Source organism: Triticum aestivum, chromosome 7D (genome assembly GCF_018294505.1).
Source record: "Triticum aestivum cultivar Chinese Spring chromosome 7D, IWGSC CS RefSeq v2.1, whole genome shotgun sequence".
NCBI lineage: Eukaryota > Viridiplantae > Streptophyta > Magnoliopsida > Poales > Poaceae > Triticum > Triticum aestivum.
This window is the reverse complement of record NC_057814.1, coordinates 442,016,583-442,036,463: the sequence shown is the minus strand read 5'-3', so window position 1 is coordinate 442,036,463 and position 19,881 is coordinate 442,016,583. Positions and strand designations below refer to the sequence as shown.

General features: G+C 46.4%; 1 protein-coding gene across 2 annotated transcripts; it reads right to left on the bottom strand.

The window, feature by feature from the left end:
• Positions 1-10,584: 10,584 nt before the first annotated feature.
• On the bottom strand, positions 10,585-14,258 carry LOC123169317 (B-cell receptor-associated protein 31). Of its 2 annotated transcripts, none has more exons than XM_044587154.1 (3): positions 13,881-14,258; positions 11,017-11,425; positions 10,585-10,914 (listed from the first exon to the last, which is right to left on the bottom strand). In XM_044587154.1, the coding sequence occupies exons 1-2, from the start codon at positions 14,176-14,178 to the stop codon at positions 11,043-11,045; spliced, it is 681 nt and encodes a 226-aa protein (XP_044443089.1). In that variant the 5' UTR covers positions 14,179-14,258; the 3' UTR covers positions 10,585-10,914; positions 11,017-11,042. The 2 variants fall into 2 exon arrangements, with proteins under 2 accessions (XP_044443089.1, XP_044443088.1); XM_044587153.1 differs by having other exon boundaries at positions 11,021-11,425.
• Between the last annotated feature and the right edge of the window lie 5,623 nt (positions 14,259-19,881).

Genomic DNA, 19,881 nt, shown 5'->3' with positions numbered 1-19,881 from the left:
TTCTGACTCTTGCTTTGCCCTTGCTTTCATATTTTTGCATTGGCGTCGAATTGGAGACCGAGAGGATTGAGAAGGAGCTTGATCCCAAAAGGTTGCTCGTCAGGGATAGTTCTTCCTTTTCGCTCATCCGTCTGGATGATAACCCACAAGTATAGGGGATCATGATAGTCTTCGAGAGTAGTATTTCACCCAATTTATTGATTCGACACAAGGGGAGCCAAAGAAAGTTTATGAGCCTTAGCAGTTGAGTTGTCAATTCAACCACACCTTGAAAATAATATCCCTAGAGCAAAGTTTTTAGTAGCACAGTAGTTTGATGGCTTTGGTAATAGCAATTGTAACAGAAACAACAAACAGTTGCAGTTTTGTAGTGATTGTCACAACAGTAACATCAGTAGTAACTTAGCAAAGATCAATATGAGAAAAGCGTAGACATTGTATCAGCGATGGATATTTGTGTTGGATGATGTTCTATCATGTAACAGTCACAACCTAGAACGATACACAATAGCTCCAATTCATCAATTAAATGTAGGCATGTATTCCGTATATAGTCATTCGTGCTTATAATAAGAACTTGCATCACATCTTTTGTTCTACCCTCCCGTGGCAGCGGGGTCCATAAGGAAATCTAAGGGATATAAATGCCTCCTTTTAATAGAGAACCAGAACAAAGCATTAACACTCAATGAATACATGAACCCTCATACTAAGGTCATCATTGGACTGAATCTCAATTGTTGTCACTTTGGGGTCAGCTTCCGCTCCCCGCTCACTTGGCTCCGCCGTGGCCATGTCTGGCGGCCGGCTGCGCCCCTCAGAGTGTTGGTCCGGTCGCCGACAAGGTAGATTAGGGCATGGTACATGAGCCGGCTCACGGGACTCAAGGCGTCGCCGTCTCCGATGCCCTACTCTTCCTCGTCGGAGCCGTAACCCGAACGGTGCCGGTGGATGTCAGATCGATGACGGATCCGTCCTGGGATGAGCCGCCGACGGCCACCACAATGCGGTTGCGGCGCCCGGACTGATGCGCCATACGGGGCATCGGAGAATGTGACTCCGCCTCGTCGACGTCCACCGCCGCAAGGGCCGCCGCCGCCTCCCACGCCCGGCATGTTCTCGTCGGACGAGGCCCATGGTGCATTCCGATGTTCAACGCGCCAACGGAGGGATTGCGTGTCCGCCACTGTGTTCGGACGCCAGACAGACCGCACTGCCTCTGGTGAGGCAGCTACGGCTGACCTAGCACCATATCCATGCGCCATTTGGGTGGACGCAATGAATTCCCGACGGAAGGAGTCCGAGCGCTATCATGCACGGGCCTCCTCCCAGGCGCGGCGGAGCGCAAGCCGGACGGCCATCTCCTCCTCGGGGCCGCGTGGGATAAGCTCGGGGTCGAGGGATCTGGAGGTGAAGGACTTGGATCCGCTGCCCGCCATGCCATAGACGAGTTTGGGTGATGGAGGGGAGTGGAGTGAAGTGGCTAGAGTTTGGTCCAGCGAGCGGATGGAGAGGGTCGGATGGGCCAGCGTGGGCCGGGTCCAACCTGACGGGCGTGCCCGGGCACCCTCATATCCTCCCCATATTTGGGTTAGATATAAGGAGTGCCGGTCAGCTCGAGCTTTTGAGGGCCGTTTGAGGCGTCCATCTGGGTCAAAATTTTACGACCGGACAGTAACCGGACGACCCCGTCCAGACGTATGAGGCAGCTTTGAGACGCCTGGCTTTTTTTTTCGAACGGAGACGCCCGGCTGTAGATGCTAGCAGTGAACAGCAAGGACCATTAGTTCTCTGTCTCGCTAACAGCTGGGAATGAGATGGCTTCGTTCCTTGGAGGCTTTGAGCACGCACGCACGCACGGCTGGCTATCTACGGCCTGTGCTGTACATATGAGCTCCTGCCTCCATTGGCAGTTGGGCCTCACGACGTTCACAACTGTTCTTTCACGTGCATAAAGACGGCTTGTGATCTGTGAACTCCTACAACAATATACAGATCGATCCATTGAACAAGGCCAGATCCAGAAACAGTGATCAATGGGATAATCGAGGTAAAATACTACTTTCTTCGTCTCAAAATAAGTCTCATTCATTTAGTACAACTTAGCGCTGACTTAGTAAAAAAATTATATAAATTTATATTAAATCAGCAACACTTATTTTGAAACTGAGTTGTACTAAATCATTACACTTAGTTTGGGACTGGGGGAGTACCAGCTTCGTGTATCACAAGCAGAACAGGAAAGAAAATGGAGAAACTTCGTGCCATATTGTCGGAAATAGAGAATGGATCCCTCCCAACGCATGCTGATGGAGCGATCCAAAAACAAGACACGTACGTTCCTAAAGTAAAAACCAAAAGACTTGCATAAGCGGAGCCTCGTTGGTGCGGGCGGGGGGAACCATGCAGCCGAGCCATGCGTGCGCCGATCGACGTCTCCTGCAACACTAGCTAGTGCTGGATCGTCTGGGAATATGCCTTTCTTGTGATAGCTACGTACCTCTGCCTTGTTCTTTTCTCTTTCGAAGGAAGGCTCGCTAGCTGCCCGTCGGACGCATGCAGTTGTCGCGAGGATGGAAAGCTACCTACAAGTGGGCAATGCAATGCAAGGCATGCATGCCGTAGCGTTAATTGTTGGCTTGCAAGCGACGGCACGCAGATGCGTATCGCATCATATTGCTGTCGCCGGGCTAGCTATCTATCGCTGTGTTATACCTAGATTAGTAGATGGATGGGTCAATTGGTTGGCTTGATTAGCCCACTCGTGTGAGAGAGGGAGAGTTGAGTGCGCACGCGGTTGTTGGTTACAGGACTGTGTGAGCCACATATGTTCGTTGGTGGCTGATGAAATGTTTGGGTGGAACGGTGATCAGTGTTTGCTGGCTGAATTCAAGTGAGGTCCCCGGCCTCCTGCTGTAGCTAGCTAAGTTCAGCACGTTTCGCCCCACCAGTTGGATACGTACGTGTGTATACCCGTGACTGACTAGTCTCATGTTCTTCTTTATTAGTGCATCTCCAACGGCGACCCGCAAATTTCCTCCCGCATCCATCCACGGATGGGGGATCAGTCCGCGGACACAGATGTGGGAGGCAGCCATCAAACGTAGGCACATACTTTTCAAACTCTTTAAAAAAAAAGATGAAATTTGTGCAAACACGGCCGGATTTTATATAAACATAACGGATTTTATACAAACACGGCGGATTCTCATTACATTGCAAACATTTAGAACAAGAAAAACGACCCAGCCCAAAACCTATCCTACGGCGGCGGCGCCCGGCGTCCAAGCCCGTGTCGTCCTCCATCCACCGTCTTCATGAGCACCGGCGATAAGACCGGTGAAGTAAAAAAAATTGAGAAATGATAGGACCGGTGATGTGAAAGTGCGGTCTCTGGCGAGGAAGAGTAGAACACGGGAGACGGACCGGCCCACATGGGACACAAGGCCCTGCCGACTCCCATGTCCTACTCATCCTCGGAGGAGCCCGTGACCTGTTCGTCGTCAGTAGACGTGAGGTCGACGATAGAAATGATGTCGGCGCTATCGTCGTCCCACCGGGACGCCTGATGGTTCATTGGTGGCACGTAAGAGGCACAGCTGGCGTTGTTCTCCTCCGCGATTGCCTGGAACTGCACCTCCACGGCTGCGGCTTGAGCACGGATGGCATCGTAGATGGCACGCTGCTCCGTGATGAAGTTGGGGTTCCCCACGCCATGGCTGCCACGGCCTCCTCGCCCGCGCGCTCGCCGTAGATCTGGCCCTCCGCCAGCCGGTGCTGTTCCAGGAGGAAGAGGTTGTGAAAGTGCAACTAATCCCCGAGTGGTTTTGGTAATTCATAACAACATATAGCTCATTGAACTAATATTTTTTCAAGATAATCATTTCAGAAAGTTCAATAATTGGCATGGCATGTACTAGAGATGTGGACCCCTCAAAATGCTAAGGACACATATTGGCAAAAACTCAAGACTCTACATTTTCATTTTAGTGATCTAAGATCAAATTGAGTCCATAGGAAAAGCCAATACTATTAAAAATGGATGAGGCGTTGCTTAATGGCTTGCTTGCTCAAAATGCTTAGTGATATGCTCAAAAAGCCCTCAACCACTTTCTCATTTCCACATATGTCCTAAACCTAAAGTCAAACTCGGCCCCACCGATTTGATCTATCCGGCGCCACCGAGTTTACTTGACATAGCCATAGCTAGAAACCCTAATCAGTTCGGTCTCACTGATAGGGATCTCGATCTCACTGAGATGGGATTGCAAACTCTCTATTTCCCTTTGTAACGTTTCGGTCTAACCAAGATGAGCGATCGGTCCCACCAAGTTGGCAATGCAAACTCTCTGTTTCCTTTTCGTAACATTTCGGTCTCATCGAACGAGCGATCGGTCCCACCGAGTTTGCCTGACCAAGTCTCTATTTGCTTATTACTGAAATCGGTCTCACCGAGTTCATGTGATCGGTCTCACCGAGATGAAGTTTAGCCCTAACCCTAGCACATCGGTCCCACCGAGTTGATCATGTCGGTCCTACCGAAAAGCCTAACGTTCACATTTTGAACCAGGTCGGTCTCACCGATTTTCGCTATTCGGTCCCACCGAGTTTGGTAAATTGAGTGTAACGGTTAGATTTTGTGTGGAGGCTATAAATACCCCTCCACCCCCTTCTCCATTTAAGAGAGAGCCATCAAAACATGCCTACACTTCCACTACTAATTTTCTGAGAGAAAACCACCTACTCATGTGTCGAGACCATGACATTTCAATCCAACCACAAGAATCTTGATCTCTAGCCTTCCCCAAGTTGCTTTCCACTCAAATCATCTTTCCACCATAGCCAAATCTGTGAGAGAGAGAGTTGAGTGTTGGGGAGACTATCATTTGAAGCACAAGAGCAAGAGTTCATCATCAACACACCATCTATTACCTTTTGTAGAGTGGTGTCTCCTAGATTGGTTAGGTGTCACTTGGGAGCCTCCGTTAAGATTGTGGAGTTGAACCAAGGAGTTTGTAAGGTCAAGGAGATCGCCTACGTCGTGAAGATCTACCCAAGTGAGGCAAGTCCTTCGTGGGCGATGGCCATGGTGGGATAGACAAGGTTGCTTCTTCGTGAACCCTTCCTGGGTGGAGCCCTCCGTGGACTCGCGCAACCATTATCCTTCGTGGGTTGAAGTCTCCATCAACGTGGATGTACGATAGCACCACCTATCGGAACCACGCCAAAAATCTCCGTGTCTACATTACGTTCGCTCCCTCCAAACTCCTCCCCTTTAACTTCATATGCAATGATTTACATTCCGCTGCTATACTCTTAGAATTGCATGTGTAGGTTGATTGCTTGACTTGTGTTAAGTTGCTAAAATCGGTCAAGACTTAAAATTGGGAAAAGGCTAGATTTTTATTTGATCAAGTAGTCTAATCACCCCCCCCCTCTAGACATACTTTCGATCCTATAGGTTGTAACATTGTTCCTCATGCGCCTGCTGGAACACCGACAAAGGCGCTGGTGCAAGCTGCACCTCAGCCATGGCGACGTTGTAGTGCACCAGCGCCTGCTCCATTGTGAAGCCGGCGTGCACAGGAGGCGCGGGAGCCGGGTCGGAGCCCGTCTTCATCGTGGTGTTGACCTCGTCGTCGGAGACCTCGGGCGAGCGGGCCGGCAAGCCGGCCATAATCCGCCTGGCACGGTGCCTCTGCCAGGCGGCGGCAAGGGCGGCCATGGTGTGCTTCAACTCCATGGAAAGGCTCTCACAAAGAGCTTCGCCGCCTACAGTCATGGCCGATGCAGTGCAAGGGAGGAGGATGGGAAGCAGCTTGTGTTGTGGTGTGGAGTTACCCATGTGTGGCCGCCTTTAAATAGCGGATTCTAGTGAGGCGAGGCATTCGGGTGTGTCAATGCGCGGCGTCGAAGTGGGTTTCTCGGCCGATGAGCCTACTTAATGGAGGCATTTGGACGGATGAGGCATTGAACGGGCGTGGTAGATATATGTCCCTTCCCGTCCAGTCACGCGTCTCCGGCATTTGAGCAGGTACAGACACCGGAGACAGGTCGCGGGCGGCGCCCCCGGCCGACACGCCACTTTAGTGGCGGAGGCAGTGAGAGGTTGTGTCCGCCCTGAGCCGTCTTGTCTTTAATGTGGTGCCGCGCGCTCTACAACGGCATGAATGCGGACAGCTGGTGCTGGGCGGGAATGCGCGCGGGCGCGGAAGGAGGGGGTTAGGAGGGCCATGGTGGTCAGAAGCGGACGTGGGAGCGGTTCGGACTCCCGCAAAGCCCCCCCCCCCTTGTTTGTCTCCGGTTTGCGGGAGAAAGTACGTCCGGACCGCGTCGCGGACCGATACAGGCCCGGTTGGATGGCTTCCTCGGTCCGGACGCATGCGAGAGGTTTGTGGGTCGATGTTGGAGATGCCCTTATATCATTAAGTGGAACGTGCACGAGTGGTGTAGTATGAGGAGAGGACAAGTCAACTAGTAGAACATTAAAAGCAAGGTTAATAGTATAACCGAGAGCCGACTATACAAAGTTGCCATGTCACTTATAGAAAACCTAATAGCCCACTCATATAGTAGTTAGTCATACCATTAATATATGGCATACCTCTTTCTCTTAGGCTGGTCACAGTGAGGAGTAACTTAGACTAGTAATATGCATATATTACTAGTTTATGTTCCTAACATGTATATGTTACTAATTTATGTTACTACCTCTATAGTGGGTAGTAACATATGTGTAGTGTCATGCATCACTTCATTTATTACTTTGTAGACTCATTTTGCATTGAAAACTGTTATGTAATGGTAACATATTACGTTACTTTATTTGTCTCTCTCCTCTTTAATTACTTGCCACAACATATTTTTTGCTTATGTGGTATGCATGTTACTACCTATGTTACTCCCACTATGACTAGCCTTAGGCTACTCATAGTGGGAAGTATCATATACTAGTATCATGCATATGATACTAGTGTATGATACTACCTTCATAGTGCAGTATCATAGAGTAGTATCATAGATGACCTTATTTATGGCCATGCATGACACAAAGTAGTATAGCAGTATTATGTTACGCTATCTACCTATGTTACTCTACCCCCCCTCTTCTTTAATTCCCTGCCACATCGTCATGTTTGCTATTCCCGAGTGCATGATACCAGCTATGATACCCCCGCTATGGCCAGCCTTATAAAGGTTGTTGGGGCTCGTGCTACAGCCGGCTTTAAGCTTGTAGCCCGCTTCTCTTCTCTTTCCTCTCCTCTCTTCTCCAATTAGACACAATTCGATGTGGCATCTCTTATAGCACCTACATCACTTTATTGTACTTCCTCTAAAGCACAAAAACAACGGAATGCATCAAAATTATTTGGTTCTAGAACTGGAAAACTTGAGTCAAAAAGGAAACGTGGGCGTGGGAAATACACGGGTGCTCTCAGGTGCCAACGCACCCTACATGCAAAAATAATTTAATGATTCAAAAATGGTCAAAAAATCAAAACTTTTTTGGAATCAAACATGATCAAACATTGTACTTATATAAAATGATCCGCCAGGGAATGACTTTCATTGTATCCTAGGTCAAAGATTCAGTAAAAACACTATATACAAGTACTATTTACAATATATTGTCTTCATAAATATGTTTTTTCTTTCCCTGAAGTCAATGGGAATCATTATGCGAGTCCCCTTTTCTCTCCAAGTTGTGTTGAATTGCATGATCAATTGCACAATAATGACTCTTGTGCTACATATGTTCGGTCTGAAGTTCAATTATCATACATATGCTTGTTTATAGAATTCTTGTGGAATGTATAGTCCGACTTTCAAAGTTCACTCCGAGCATCGAATTTTCAAAAAAATTGTTGCTTTTATTATTATTTTGCGATGATCAAAATAAATTTTCTTGAAAGTTCGTTCCAAACTATGGGGGGCTCTTACTTGAAGACTAACTATGCTTGGGCACGATGGCGCCATGTTGGACAGGGTCCCACCATGAGTTCAATGGCAGAGCCCACCCAAAAAAAATGTTTTGTAGTGGCTCTTCGGACTAAAAGAACCGAACCCCACCGTTAGTTTCAAGCTTATCCTTGTACCAAAAAAGAGAAATATGAAAAGTTGTCCCATTCATTAAAAAGATCGTCCTGTACTGACGGGTTCCCATGTCTCATCTTTGCAATGTAACATTGGCACGGTGCATTTGTTCTCGTCAGAATTGATGTAGTTTCTCCAAAAGTAGGTTTTCTTGCTAAAGGATATTCTTTTCCATGTTAATTGTGTTAGATTTGTGAGTCCTTCAAGTTCTAAAATGAGTACATGACGTGTCGCTGGTTTCCCTTTGCCGCGAAAGGAAGGAGTAGAAAAGAAGGTTCAAAGTAGGCAGAAGCCATGGTGTAAGACAAGAACACGAGAAAAAGGTTGAGTGGGCAAGTAAATAAAAATCAACCATCAGGACACTCATAATACAACACACATGACAGACAAGAGCTGAGGTGCCAAGCCACGAGAGGTCGGTAATTAACGTCCCTCGTCACAGAAGCCACCCCAAAAATTGTGGTCGAAGTGTTATGGTAGGTTCTTCTATCTCTTTTGAGACGTTCCGCACGGTGTAGAGAGCGATGTAGTTGAACAAACGGTTCAATCATGTGGGTTTCGGTGATACATCATCTAAACCCAGATTGATTTAGGACACTTACTAGTTGTGTGAGCTGTATAGCATGGTAAAACCGAATGTTTTGGACCCAATGAGAGCTTTTCGGGCTCAGGTATGTGTTTGGGGGCTAAAATAATTTGAAAAGTGTAATATGAATTAGTTAGATAATTTGAAAGTGCAACATATACAGGACGCTAGACATCCAACGGACACATTCTCACCTGCTCGAAAAAGGAAGTAACACACTGTGATTAACCCTCTACATGTTCCTTTCTAATTCGTCCTACGCAACTAATGGACATGTATATGAGTAGTCACTCACGCATTTCACATAATAGATTATAATGAGAATAAACAACAATTGGTATAGCAGAATTCCCAGGGAAACCGACACCTACCATACATGACTGGTTCAACATCGTGTGACCAGGTCTTTTTCTTTGGATGGTGTGACTAAGACTGTTAGAGTAGTGCTAAAATTGCAAGTGACACGCAGTGTAGATACTAGAGAGCGATGTGGTTGAAGAAATGTTTCCATCTTGTGGGTTCAACATCATCTAAAACCAGAAAGATTTAGGACACAACGGTCTTCTACACCGGTTTTGTGAGCTGTATAGCATGTCAAAACTGAATGGTTTGGACCCAAGGATTGTCTCTCGGGCTCTGGTCTTACTTGAGAGGTTAAAATAATTTGAAATTTGTAATATAAAGTGGCTAGATAATCTGAAAATGCGACGTAAATAAGCTAAACAATTAAACAATCTAATTAACACAATGTCACCTCCTCGAAAAAAGCAGCAACACATTGTGATCAATTCCCAAACACGTTTCTCCTTTTGACTTTTCTCCTCTACATTTCCTTTTGAATCGGCCCTACACAACTAATGGACATGTACATGAGCACTCACACATGCATTTCACACAATAGATAAATGAGAAGAACAAAACAGCAATATGGTACAACAGAATTGACGGGAAACCGACACCTGCATTACAAAGATGGGTTCAACGTCGTATGACCAAGTCTTGTTTTTTAGATGGTGTGATCAAGACTGTTAGCGCAATTGCAACTGACAAGCTAATACAGTAGCTAGTCGTCTTCCACTCACCAACAACCACCAACAGAAAAAGAGGCAACACCCATCATGTCCCATTTCGCACGTGCATTTTCATGGAAGAATGATCTCTCCATGCCCAAAGTTCGTATCAACTCGTGAGAGAAAACACTGCGCACGCCTCACTCACATCTGAGAGATCTTTGGCGTATCATGCTAGGAGTATATCATAACTCATCCGGGTCCCACTTCCCTGTGGGCCAGGAAAGAGGATATAGGAGAATTTCCTTTCAAGGCAAGAAAGTAGACCACAGAGGTTCAGGAAGGGCATGGGTCGAAAAGCCGTAGCCATGTAGGAGCAGCAGCATATGGTACTACGGATTATTATTAGTACCTTTATAAAATGGATAGTACTAGTATGCGTGTATGGGCCTACGCCCGAAATCCATAAAGGACGTGGATACGGATGCAGTGGAGATTGGGTCATCATGGCTAGAGATCTTGGCGTGTGCGCGATGAGATCTTGTCGTGACCGGGATGCGGCATGGCATCAAACATACCAGTATTTCTTTCTTGGTGCAACGAAATCTCATCGCATCACTGGTACGCCGTCGTCCTGTGATCCACACACGTCTGATGAGAGATTCACATCTAACATACGCGGTATGCACGTATATCTAGCTTTGTTCCACTAATGATTCTGTCCCGTCATATCAAATTACTAGTACTCCCTCTGTAAAGAAATAGAAGAGCATGGTAGAACCTGCCACCAGCATATACTTGTCAGGATTCAGGCATACCTGGTATATAGACAAGCATGATTGAAAGCCAGATAATTAATGAAAGGGTAACCACAGTTCAATGGCCGTTTCTCCATGTTTGGACAAGTTGATGGCAAGATAACCAGGGTTAAACGACCAGCAGTTAAATTTGTCGAGATATGAATACTTCTCATGTTCTATCTACAACTTTGATCAGACTAAGAACATTCAGTCGAATACCAATATACCATTAGATGTTTACAGGAGGGCATCTTAGCATAGTCACGGCTAAACCTGGCTGTAAGAGATTGAGCGATATTTTGCGTTCTGGTACATAATACCAGAGCATTTATGCGGTAAAGATGGTACTACCCTGATGGCTGATTATCAGTAACTCACGTCATGTTCATCTCTCAACTGTCTTCAGGCTTCCACAAGTTCCTGACTGGTAGACAGCGCAATAAAAAAGAGTAAGAATTGGGCTGTCGTCGAAACTTACACTAATAAGAGACTAAGACCATGTCATGGACAAAAAACCTAGGCTTACCTACCTTGATGAGGACCAACCACATCTTAGGCATTCTTCTTGCCATCCGAACGCGACAGCGGGATGTCTCCTGACTGCAGCTGCTCATGGAGATGCTTGTTGTCCTCCAGCAGGCGGTCGTATTTGCGCGCAAGACCTTCGGATTGTGTCTGGGCAGCTAGTGCTTTGGCCTCTGCATCCTTGGCCTCCTCCGCCTTTTCTTTCAGTTGCCGCTTCAGCTTCTTGATCTCCTCATTCAGCGAAGCAATGTCGTTGTGGTGTGGCTTGCTCTCATCGGACCTTCCAGGCTTTGCTTCTTCCAATGTCTTGTTCTGCTTCGACACAGCTTCCAGGTTCTTCTTCAGCCCTCGCATCTCTCTGATGTAGCTGTGCAGTCGGTCAATGACGAGAGCGAGGAATAAAATGTATCCTGAAACAATTAAGCGGGTTAGGGAGTACTGTGTGACCTGGATCAAAATGTAGATTCGACTCAGCTTAGAACCAGACACTGACTCAACACTCTCCAACAAACAATATACCACATTATAAATGATTTTTTTATTACGAAACTACCAATGGCTCAAGAAAACACTAATGTGCTAAAGACGTCAAGCGGAACTGCATTCTGAGAAAACCCCTGAATTTGGACACTAAAATCTACATGAACATAGAAAGATGTTACTCTGTAATTTAGTACAAGAATGTCATATGCATCCAGAAACATGCAGCTGTGTGACATCAAACCAAGATGAATCACAAAGAGGGAAGTTCAGAGAAATTCCTTTTTTGAGGATAAAAAATTGTGGATAATTTTTCTGAAGCAACAGATCCACTAGCTTACTTGGTTGTTGACAGAATATAAAAGTGTCTATTTTCACTGTAAGAAGCCTCAAAAGGTTGAAAATAATGAAAGAAAAATAATATAACAAACATAAGATCAACCACATAAGAGTTGAGCCATAACAAGGTGTTTTGGCAACGCCACAGCCCACAGGCAACAAAAGATAATATCACAAATATAGCCCCGGCCTAGCCCAAGTACAGCAGAGAGATGTGCAATGTTTGGCCCAAAAAATACCAAATCCTGGAGAGAGCACACTATGGCCCAGTTCAGCCCACTGATCCTGACCCGCCCCCTGGACTGGACTACTCTCACTATTAAAAGAATGAAAAAGAGGACAACTGGGCAACAACCCAGGATCGCAGTAGCAGATTCCTACTCATCAGGATTCAACTCCTGTCAACATCAGAATTATGGTATCTCACCTGGTCGCTTCTACTCTATGTAGAAGGTTTTATATGATAAAAGAGCAAATCCTCCCCATGTTTTTATCTTGAACAACCTACTTACTCAAAAATGTTATTGTAATGTTTTTACGACTTCTTAAATGTACACAAGTTTGTCAGTTTCAGGACTAAATAGCGAATGAAAGCGAAAAACTGGAATTGCAAAAACTGAAACTGATAATAAATGCTTGAATAAGAGTGATCAAGATCCCACTCCACCAATGAACTGTCCCAGAGCAAACACAAATATATCAGATATGGGACAAGTATAAGAGGAAAGTCATCCTATAAAACTTCAACTTAATGATGTTGAGGTCCGTGTCTCCTAGATATAATTTCAGTGGTTGGATGTTGCATGATCTCATCAACTCACGTCTGAATCTTTAAGAACCATAGTACGAATTAGGCCGGTCAAATTAGCCCCCCAACTCTAGGGGCCCCATCATCCAAATAATGAAATGGGTGTACCAGAACAGAACAACTTTCAAGAGCATTCATCACCTCTGGCCAAAGCTCAAGTCACTTGGAACAACAAGAATAGTTGATGAGCATAAATCAAATCATGTGAATTTTTTCCAAGGATTTAATATATGAAAAAGGCAAAGCACCCAAAAAAACCAAAATAGCATAAATGTCAATACATCAGGTATAATAGACATGCATAAATGCCGTAATTCGTTTTTGCATTTGCTATAAGGGTAATCACAAAAGATTTCAGGCCAAACTGAACACTACATAAAAATCACAGGTTGTATGAGAACGTTCCTGAATATACCCATAAAATAGTATGCATATAGCACAAACAGCAAATAGTATGCATATAGCACAAACAGCCTGAGCAGCATAAGCTTCGGTCTATGCATGGTCCTAATTCCTAAATTGCATCATCAATGACTTATTAAACAAGGGTATGATAGGAAATATTACCAAAGCAGATAAGTTTGCCACACTTTCTTGAATATTTATGCCATACAAAGTTCCCAGTACATCTTAACAAATCAGCGTAAAATAGTTTGCAAAGTGGAACAAAAATATTTCTGTAAATAACATTGGTTTCAACACCACCAAGTGAATTCATGAGTACTACGTTTAGGACAAAAATTATAGCAGAGAAATAAGACACTTAACGTGAAAGGTTACCCCATCTTTGTTAGAAACACCCTACATTCGTAATTCCAATTATGCGATAAACAATTTGAGTGCAGACACTATATCTATAACTGAATTGAACAGTAATCAGAAAATTATATTACAGGTATGGAGCATTAAGTAAGATACACTGGGGAAATCTTTTACTCTATAACATTAAACTACAGATATAGAGAATAAAGTAAGGTACAATGAGGAAATCTTTTACTCGATATGTCATTAAATTGTAGATTACTCCAAAATGTTAACCAAATGCAGCTAATAAATTACTTATTAATCTCTCCAAACCATGATTGAACAACTCATCCGTCAGACTAAAATCAAAGGAACGTCGTGATGCGCTAGAGCGAAATCAAGTCATGCGCTCTCATCTAAATTCAGGAAACGCGAGGAAAAACAGACAAGAGGGGAACGGACGGGCGGTCGGTCCCGTAGGCAGGCACACGTACCCATGAGAGAGGCCTCGAGGAGGTGGCGGGCGAGGAGGACCTGGTCGGTGGGGCTGAGCGCGGCGGGGGCGTCGAGCTCGCCGGCGCCGGCGTGGCCGTGGATCTTGGCCATGCTGTGGAGGCTGGAGGCGAGGACGACGAGGACGGTGGCGGCGACGGTGCGCACCATGACGGGGGCCCGGCCGCGCTTGAGGCGGTCGAGCGCGAGCATCGCCAGCCTCCTCAGCGGCGTCTTGAAGAGCAGGACGACCGCCATGCCCGCCTCCGCGGCCAGCAGGGTGAAGAGGAGCTGGATCATCGCGGCCGGGCAGGCGGGCGGTTGCGGCGCTCAGGGGGTCGGGTCGGGGTGGTGGGATACGGGGGGGGCGCTCCTCGCTTTCTCTGCGCTTTTGTATCGCGAGGTGGGTGCGGTGCCTTTCCTTCCTTTGCCTCGGGGGTGGGTTTTGGAATTTGGAACACCGGAGCCGCAAAGGTTTCTAGAGAGGAGAGTCCTTCGGGATGGTCACGGACGCCGTGTTGGAAGGGTTTTGGCACATACGCGCTTGCTTGGACCGTTTGCTCTATCTTCTGCTATTACTCCCTCCATTCTAAAATATAGTGCCCCCGCGCTTCCCGAGGTCAAACTTTGACCATAAATTTAACGAACGAGACCGACTGCGGCGGGTGAAAAAATTACATAATTAAAAACTTCTTTCGAATACGAATTCACTGATATAATTTTTGCTCCCGCCGCAATCGGTCTTGGTAGTTAAATTTACGGTCAAAGTTGAAGCACGGAGATAGAGGAAGCACTACATTGTGGAATGGAGGGAGTATTAGTGTGTGACATCATCCAGCCCATGGTCCATCCATGTGTGCTTTCACATTTTTGGCATCCCACAAAAACCAAAATTGCAGCGAGATTTTATTTGGCACCCCCAAGTATTTAACAAACGTAAAAGTCAGAAAAGTTTGCCAAGCCAAACAAACACTAGATTCCTAGAAAACACAATACATATAACATTCGAAAGAAGCTAACAGCACGAAGTGACGTTGAAGCCTCTCCTTGGGTTGGGCAACGACAATGCCTAAGTCACCTTTTGTTTCCTGGCAGAAAGTTCCTTCAAACCCTTCTATAGGGGGGCATGATCGGCAGGTAGAGTAGACCAAAACAACAGTTGTAGACTGGTTTTACTATGACACTGTTATAGATCGGTAGATCTTATATCTGCATATGCCATGTATAGACTTGATTGCATTTCCATGCTAGATCAGATTTGAAATTGTATTAGCCCCTTGATGTTGTTTTGGTATTGATGACACGAAGTTCTTTTTTGTGTGAAAACGACCAGATATATTAAAAAGATTCACCGGAAGTACAAAACAACACAACATAATAAAAATAACATCGAGGTGCATAGGCCACCAAACGACCATTACCGCCGCCGGAACTCGCCGCCGATGCGCCGAACTCGCCGCTCCCATATCGGAGCTAGGCTGACCTTATGATAGCCGGAAGTCTTTGTGCACGCTCCCCTAAGGATCGGCACCCCGCAGCCGTATTCGTCGTCATTAAACTCTTTAATTGATCTGAAAAGGCTGACAACAAACCTCGTCGTTGCATACGCACGACAAAAAATCCTAACCTCGACGCCCCGAGGAACGGGCAGGAATTTACGCCGGAGCTCTATCTAATTTGTTCCGATGGACGAACTTGAAGAGGATCGGATCCTGAAAGACTAACTCGAAGAAGAAGAGCCGCCATCTGTATGAACGCCACCCTTGCGAGGACTAAAACCCTATCTATCTCCTCCCCACCACTGACCGCCAGAGTGGCAAGCGATGGGGAGGCGAATCCACCGGCTCGCCGGCAGAGAACGAGGGGAGAAAGGTTTTCCCTAGTCGTCTTGTGTTAGATAAAACGAGATAAAACGAGACACGAGAGACACGGATTTTTACGTGGAAACCCTTGCGAGAGAAAACCACATACGCACGAAGGCGCAATCACTATGATGGAGGAGTATTACAAGCACAAGAGGACATACCGTCTTAGGTGCGACTACATGGGGTATATAAGAGGGCAATACATGAGAGTCCTTGGATGACAAGTAAACGAGTTGTACTCGTACGCGTCGGTACCAACGCAAAGGCCCACACCGTATGTACTACGTCTAGTCCAATACGGTATAGTTTGTCAGCAATCACCAAAAGGGGGAGATTGTAAGTGCATCTAGTGCCACCCCTAGTTGGTTTTGGAGTATTGACGACAAACCTGGTTGAGGGACTAATGTGTTTGTGAGAATTGCAGGATAACACAGGTAGTAGTCCCTCATTGATTTGGTTTACCTACCGGAGATGACCCCTAAAAATGTATGAAGACATTGAAGACAAAGGTGGTATGTGAAGATATTCACATTGAAGACTATGACATGAGAAGACATCGCGTGAAGACTATGGAGCGCGAAAACTTAGTTGTTTCGTTGTTTCCATTTCTTCTTTGTTGAGTCATAGGAACCACCGTACTGTTAAGTGGGGTCCCAGTGAACAAAGTCAGAGTGACTGAAGTGATGCTCAACCAAATCCTATGTCTTCGAGCGAAGACAATGAGAGCAAATCTTATCCAGAGCTGGATGAGTCAGCTTTACTTGTAGCCCAAGTCAAGCTGCCGCGTGTGTTTGAAATCTGACTGTTGGAACACGTGTCAGTTCCTTAGTGACCCAGGGTCATTTCGGACAAATCAGGTCGGGTTGCCTAGTGGCTATAAATAGCCCACCCCCTACACCATAAATTGGTGGCTGCTCAGAGTTAGTGCACGGCTTTTGTTGTTTGAGAGCAACCCACCTCCGAAGCTTTTGAGAGAGAGAAATCCTTGCGAGGACAAAGCCCAAACACCCAGAGCCAAAGAGTGTTAGGCATCACTGAAGTCTTTCTGTCCGCGTGACTTGAAGACTTGTTACACTTGAGGACTGTGAATCCTCCAGACGGTTAGGCGTCGCGTTCTGAACATCCAAGAGTCATTGTGGATCGCCGGTGAACAAAGTCTGTGAAGGTTTGAAAGTCGACCTTGAAGACTTACCAGAGTGATTGGGCGAGGACTGGGTGTCCTTAGCTCAAGGGGAATAAGGTGAAGACACGGTCTTCTGAGTTGAATCTCAACCTCCCTAACCAGACGTACAGTTGTCACAGCAACTGGAACTGGTCCAACAAATCCTTGTCCTCACCAAGTGTCTGGTTCTATCCCCTCCCTCTCTTTACTTACAGTTTGTCTTCGTGAAGTCATTGCCTGTTTGCACTACCTGTTTGACTTCACTGTGTGACTACTATTTGTTGTTTGGCTTCATACTATCTTCCATCCCGATCTTTACTACCTAGCTGCTGTTAGTCTTCGTGCTTTCACTTCATTGAATACTTGACTATGGCTTGCTTAGTGTAGTCTACCTTCCGCTGCATATCAATAGGCTCATTTCTATTGTTTGTCTTCGAAACTCTCATGTTTTGAAGTCTTTCATAAAAATCGCGTATTCACCCCCTCTAGTTGATAACTAGCACTTTCAATTGGTATCAGAGCCTGGTACTCCCTTGTTCTGTGTGATTCGGTTTAACCACCTAGAGTTTTAACTATGTCAACTGCAGGGATAATCAAAGTCTCCGTTGCATGCCCCGTCTTCGATGGAACTGAATATCCCTACTGGAAGAATAAGATGCGCATGCATCTTGAAGCCATTGATGTCGACCTCTGGTATGTCGTCAAGAATGGTGTTCCCAAGACCGGTGAAGGTGTCACCCCTGCTGATGTCAAGAAGTTCGTTCAACTGGATTCTACTGCCAAGAACATCATCTGTGGTCATCTGACCAAAGGACAGTATGGCCATGTGAGTGCTCTGGAAACGTCGAAGCTCGTCTGGGACTGGCTCTCCAAGGTCAACGAAGGGGTCTCAACCCAGAGAGATCAAAGGACCAGTGTTCTTCGCAACCTCTTCAACCGCTTCAAGAGAAACGACAATGAGAATGTCCAGCTCACGTTTGATCGCCTCACTGACATCACAAATGAGCTTCGTGCTCTCGGCGCCACTGAGATCACCAAGCATGAAATCGTCAAGACACTCTTGAGATCACTTGACAGCTCATTCAACACCCTTGCCCTGATGATACAAGAACGCCCTGACTTCAAGACACTCGATCCGTCTGACATACTAGAGAGGCTCAACACACATGAGTTCCAGCTATCTAAGAAGAGATATCTATGGCCCCAACTATGGCCGAACTCGCGCTTTGAAGGCAAAAGCTGTTTCCTCATCTGAAGAAGAATCTGACTGCAGTTCTGGTGATCCTGAAGACATTGGAAAGGAGCTTGCTATGCTTGTGAAGAAGTTCCAGAAGTTCACTAAGAAGAAGGGCTTCAGAAAGTCTTCACGATCCAGCTCAAGAAATGATGAAGCTTCCACTCATGATTACAAGAAGAGAACATGTCACAAGTGCAAGAAACCTGGTCACTACATCTCTGAGTGTCCACAGTGGGACAATGAGAACAAGAAGAAGAAGAAGAAGAAGAAGAAGAGCAAGGAATATGATTCTGATGACAAGAAGAAGAAGAAATCCTCAAAGTCATGGCTCAACAGAGCGGCGACGTGTCTAGCGCAGGTCTGCAGCCGTGGAGCAATATCGCCGGACTGGTTTGACACCAGCGTGATGGTGAAGATTACCTCGGAGGAGGCTTAAAATTTTATGGGTACGTGTTTAAGAACAACGCACAATACCCTAGAAAAAATTCCTTCAAAAAGGGTTGTCCAGTATTCCGTTCATGAAGAAACATGAACTCGGGCTGGATTCGTATTCACGCAGAAAACAGATCCGAAAATTGCTCCACTCATCGGAAGGTTCCTGGAGTTTGAACCGTCGGATCGAGCTGAAATTTGGAGGGGTGGTAGATATGTGAATTCCGCAGCAGATGAACGGTTGGATCTTCCAAAGGACCTCCGAGCTTGGCTCTGGAGACCACGCCCTAAACTCGTCAAGATTCCCATCCAGATTTGACACGGCTCCGGTATATCGTAGATTGCCAGAGATTCCTCCATCGGAACTCGGCGAAATTTGGCATGGTTGTTGTACACTTAATTTCGCACAATTCCACCGAAGGAATCGTCAAAGCGATGCTCGAGGAGGTGGTGGCAACGGATACAAGTTTGATGTTCGGAAAAAACAGCACGGTCGCCCGAGGGCAATGTTGACGTTGAGCCCCCGAGCTCCATGGATGATTCTTCCATGATCATGATAGAGATCGGAGTTGATGTTGTCGAAGGCCCTCGTCCGAACATGATGATCGGAGGTAGGGCACAGTCCTTGGTTAAGCCAAGGTGGCTAGTCGAGCCGCCGACAAAAGATGCCGACATCGACCATAAATCTCGGCTCCGATGCGTAGATCGCGCTGGAGACGACCCGAATTCCCATCGCCCCGTGGCGACCGCTAGCAGGCTCTCAATGAAAGCACCAATGTCGGTTCAATATCCGGCGTATCTCGTAGTAGGGGTCCTAAGCTAGGCATCTGGGAGCGATGGTAACATGGACACGGGGTTTTACCCAGCTTCGGGCTCTCTTGATGAGATAATACCCTACATGCTGCTTTTGATTGTATTCATATGGGTATAGTACAGAGTACATGTATCTACCACGAGATTGTGGTAATGAATATGAGATTATCCATTGACTAGCCTGGCCTCGGTTTATATATGCATCGTAGGCCTAGGGTTTAGAGGAGTCCTTGTCTTGGGCGCCAAGTCTTGTAGAATCCTCGTTGTATGCAGCATGGGCTGTCCGAACTGGCCGATGAGTATACGGCCATGGGGATCCTCGGCCCAATCTAACTGATCGGGAGACGACCTGGTGAGTACCCCCTAGTCCAGGACACCGTCAACCAAGACCACCACTGATGAGGCTCCACCAACCAAGAAAAGAAAAACCAAGAAGAAAGATCGGGCTGCTCCCACAGAGCCCCTCGTCGTCGAGCCAATTTCTGTTGCTCGTC

What these genes read in the sequence shown, in the direction of transcription:
- LOC123169317 (XM_044587154.1), bottom strand. Translation starts at nt 14,178, where the DNA reads ATGATCCAGCTCCTCTTCACCCTGCTGGCCGCGGAGGCGGGCATGGCG. An exon ending in CCTCGAGGCCTCTCTCATGG is followed by an intron (nt 11,426 to 13,880) that starts GTACGTGTGCCT and finishes TAATTGTTTCAG; the next exon opens with GATACATTTTATTCCTCGCT.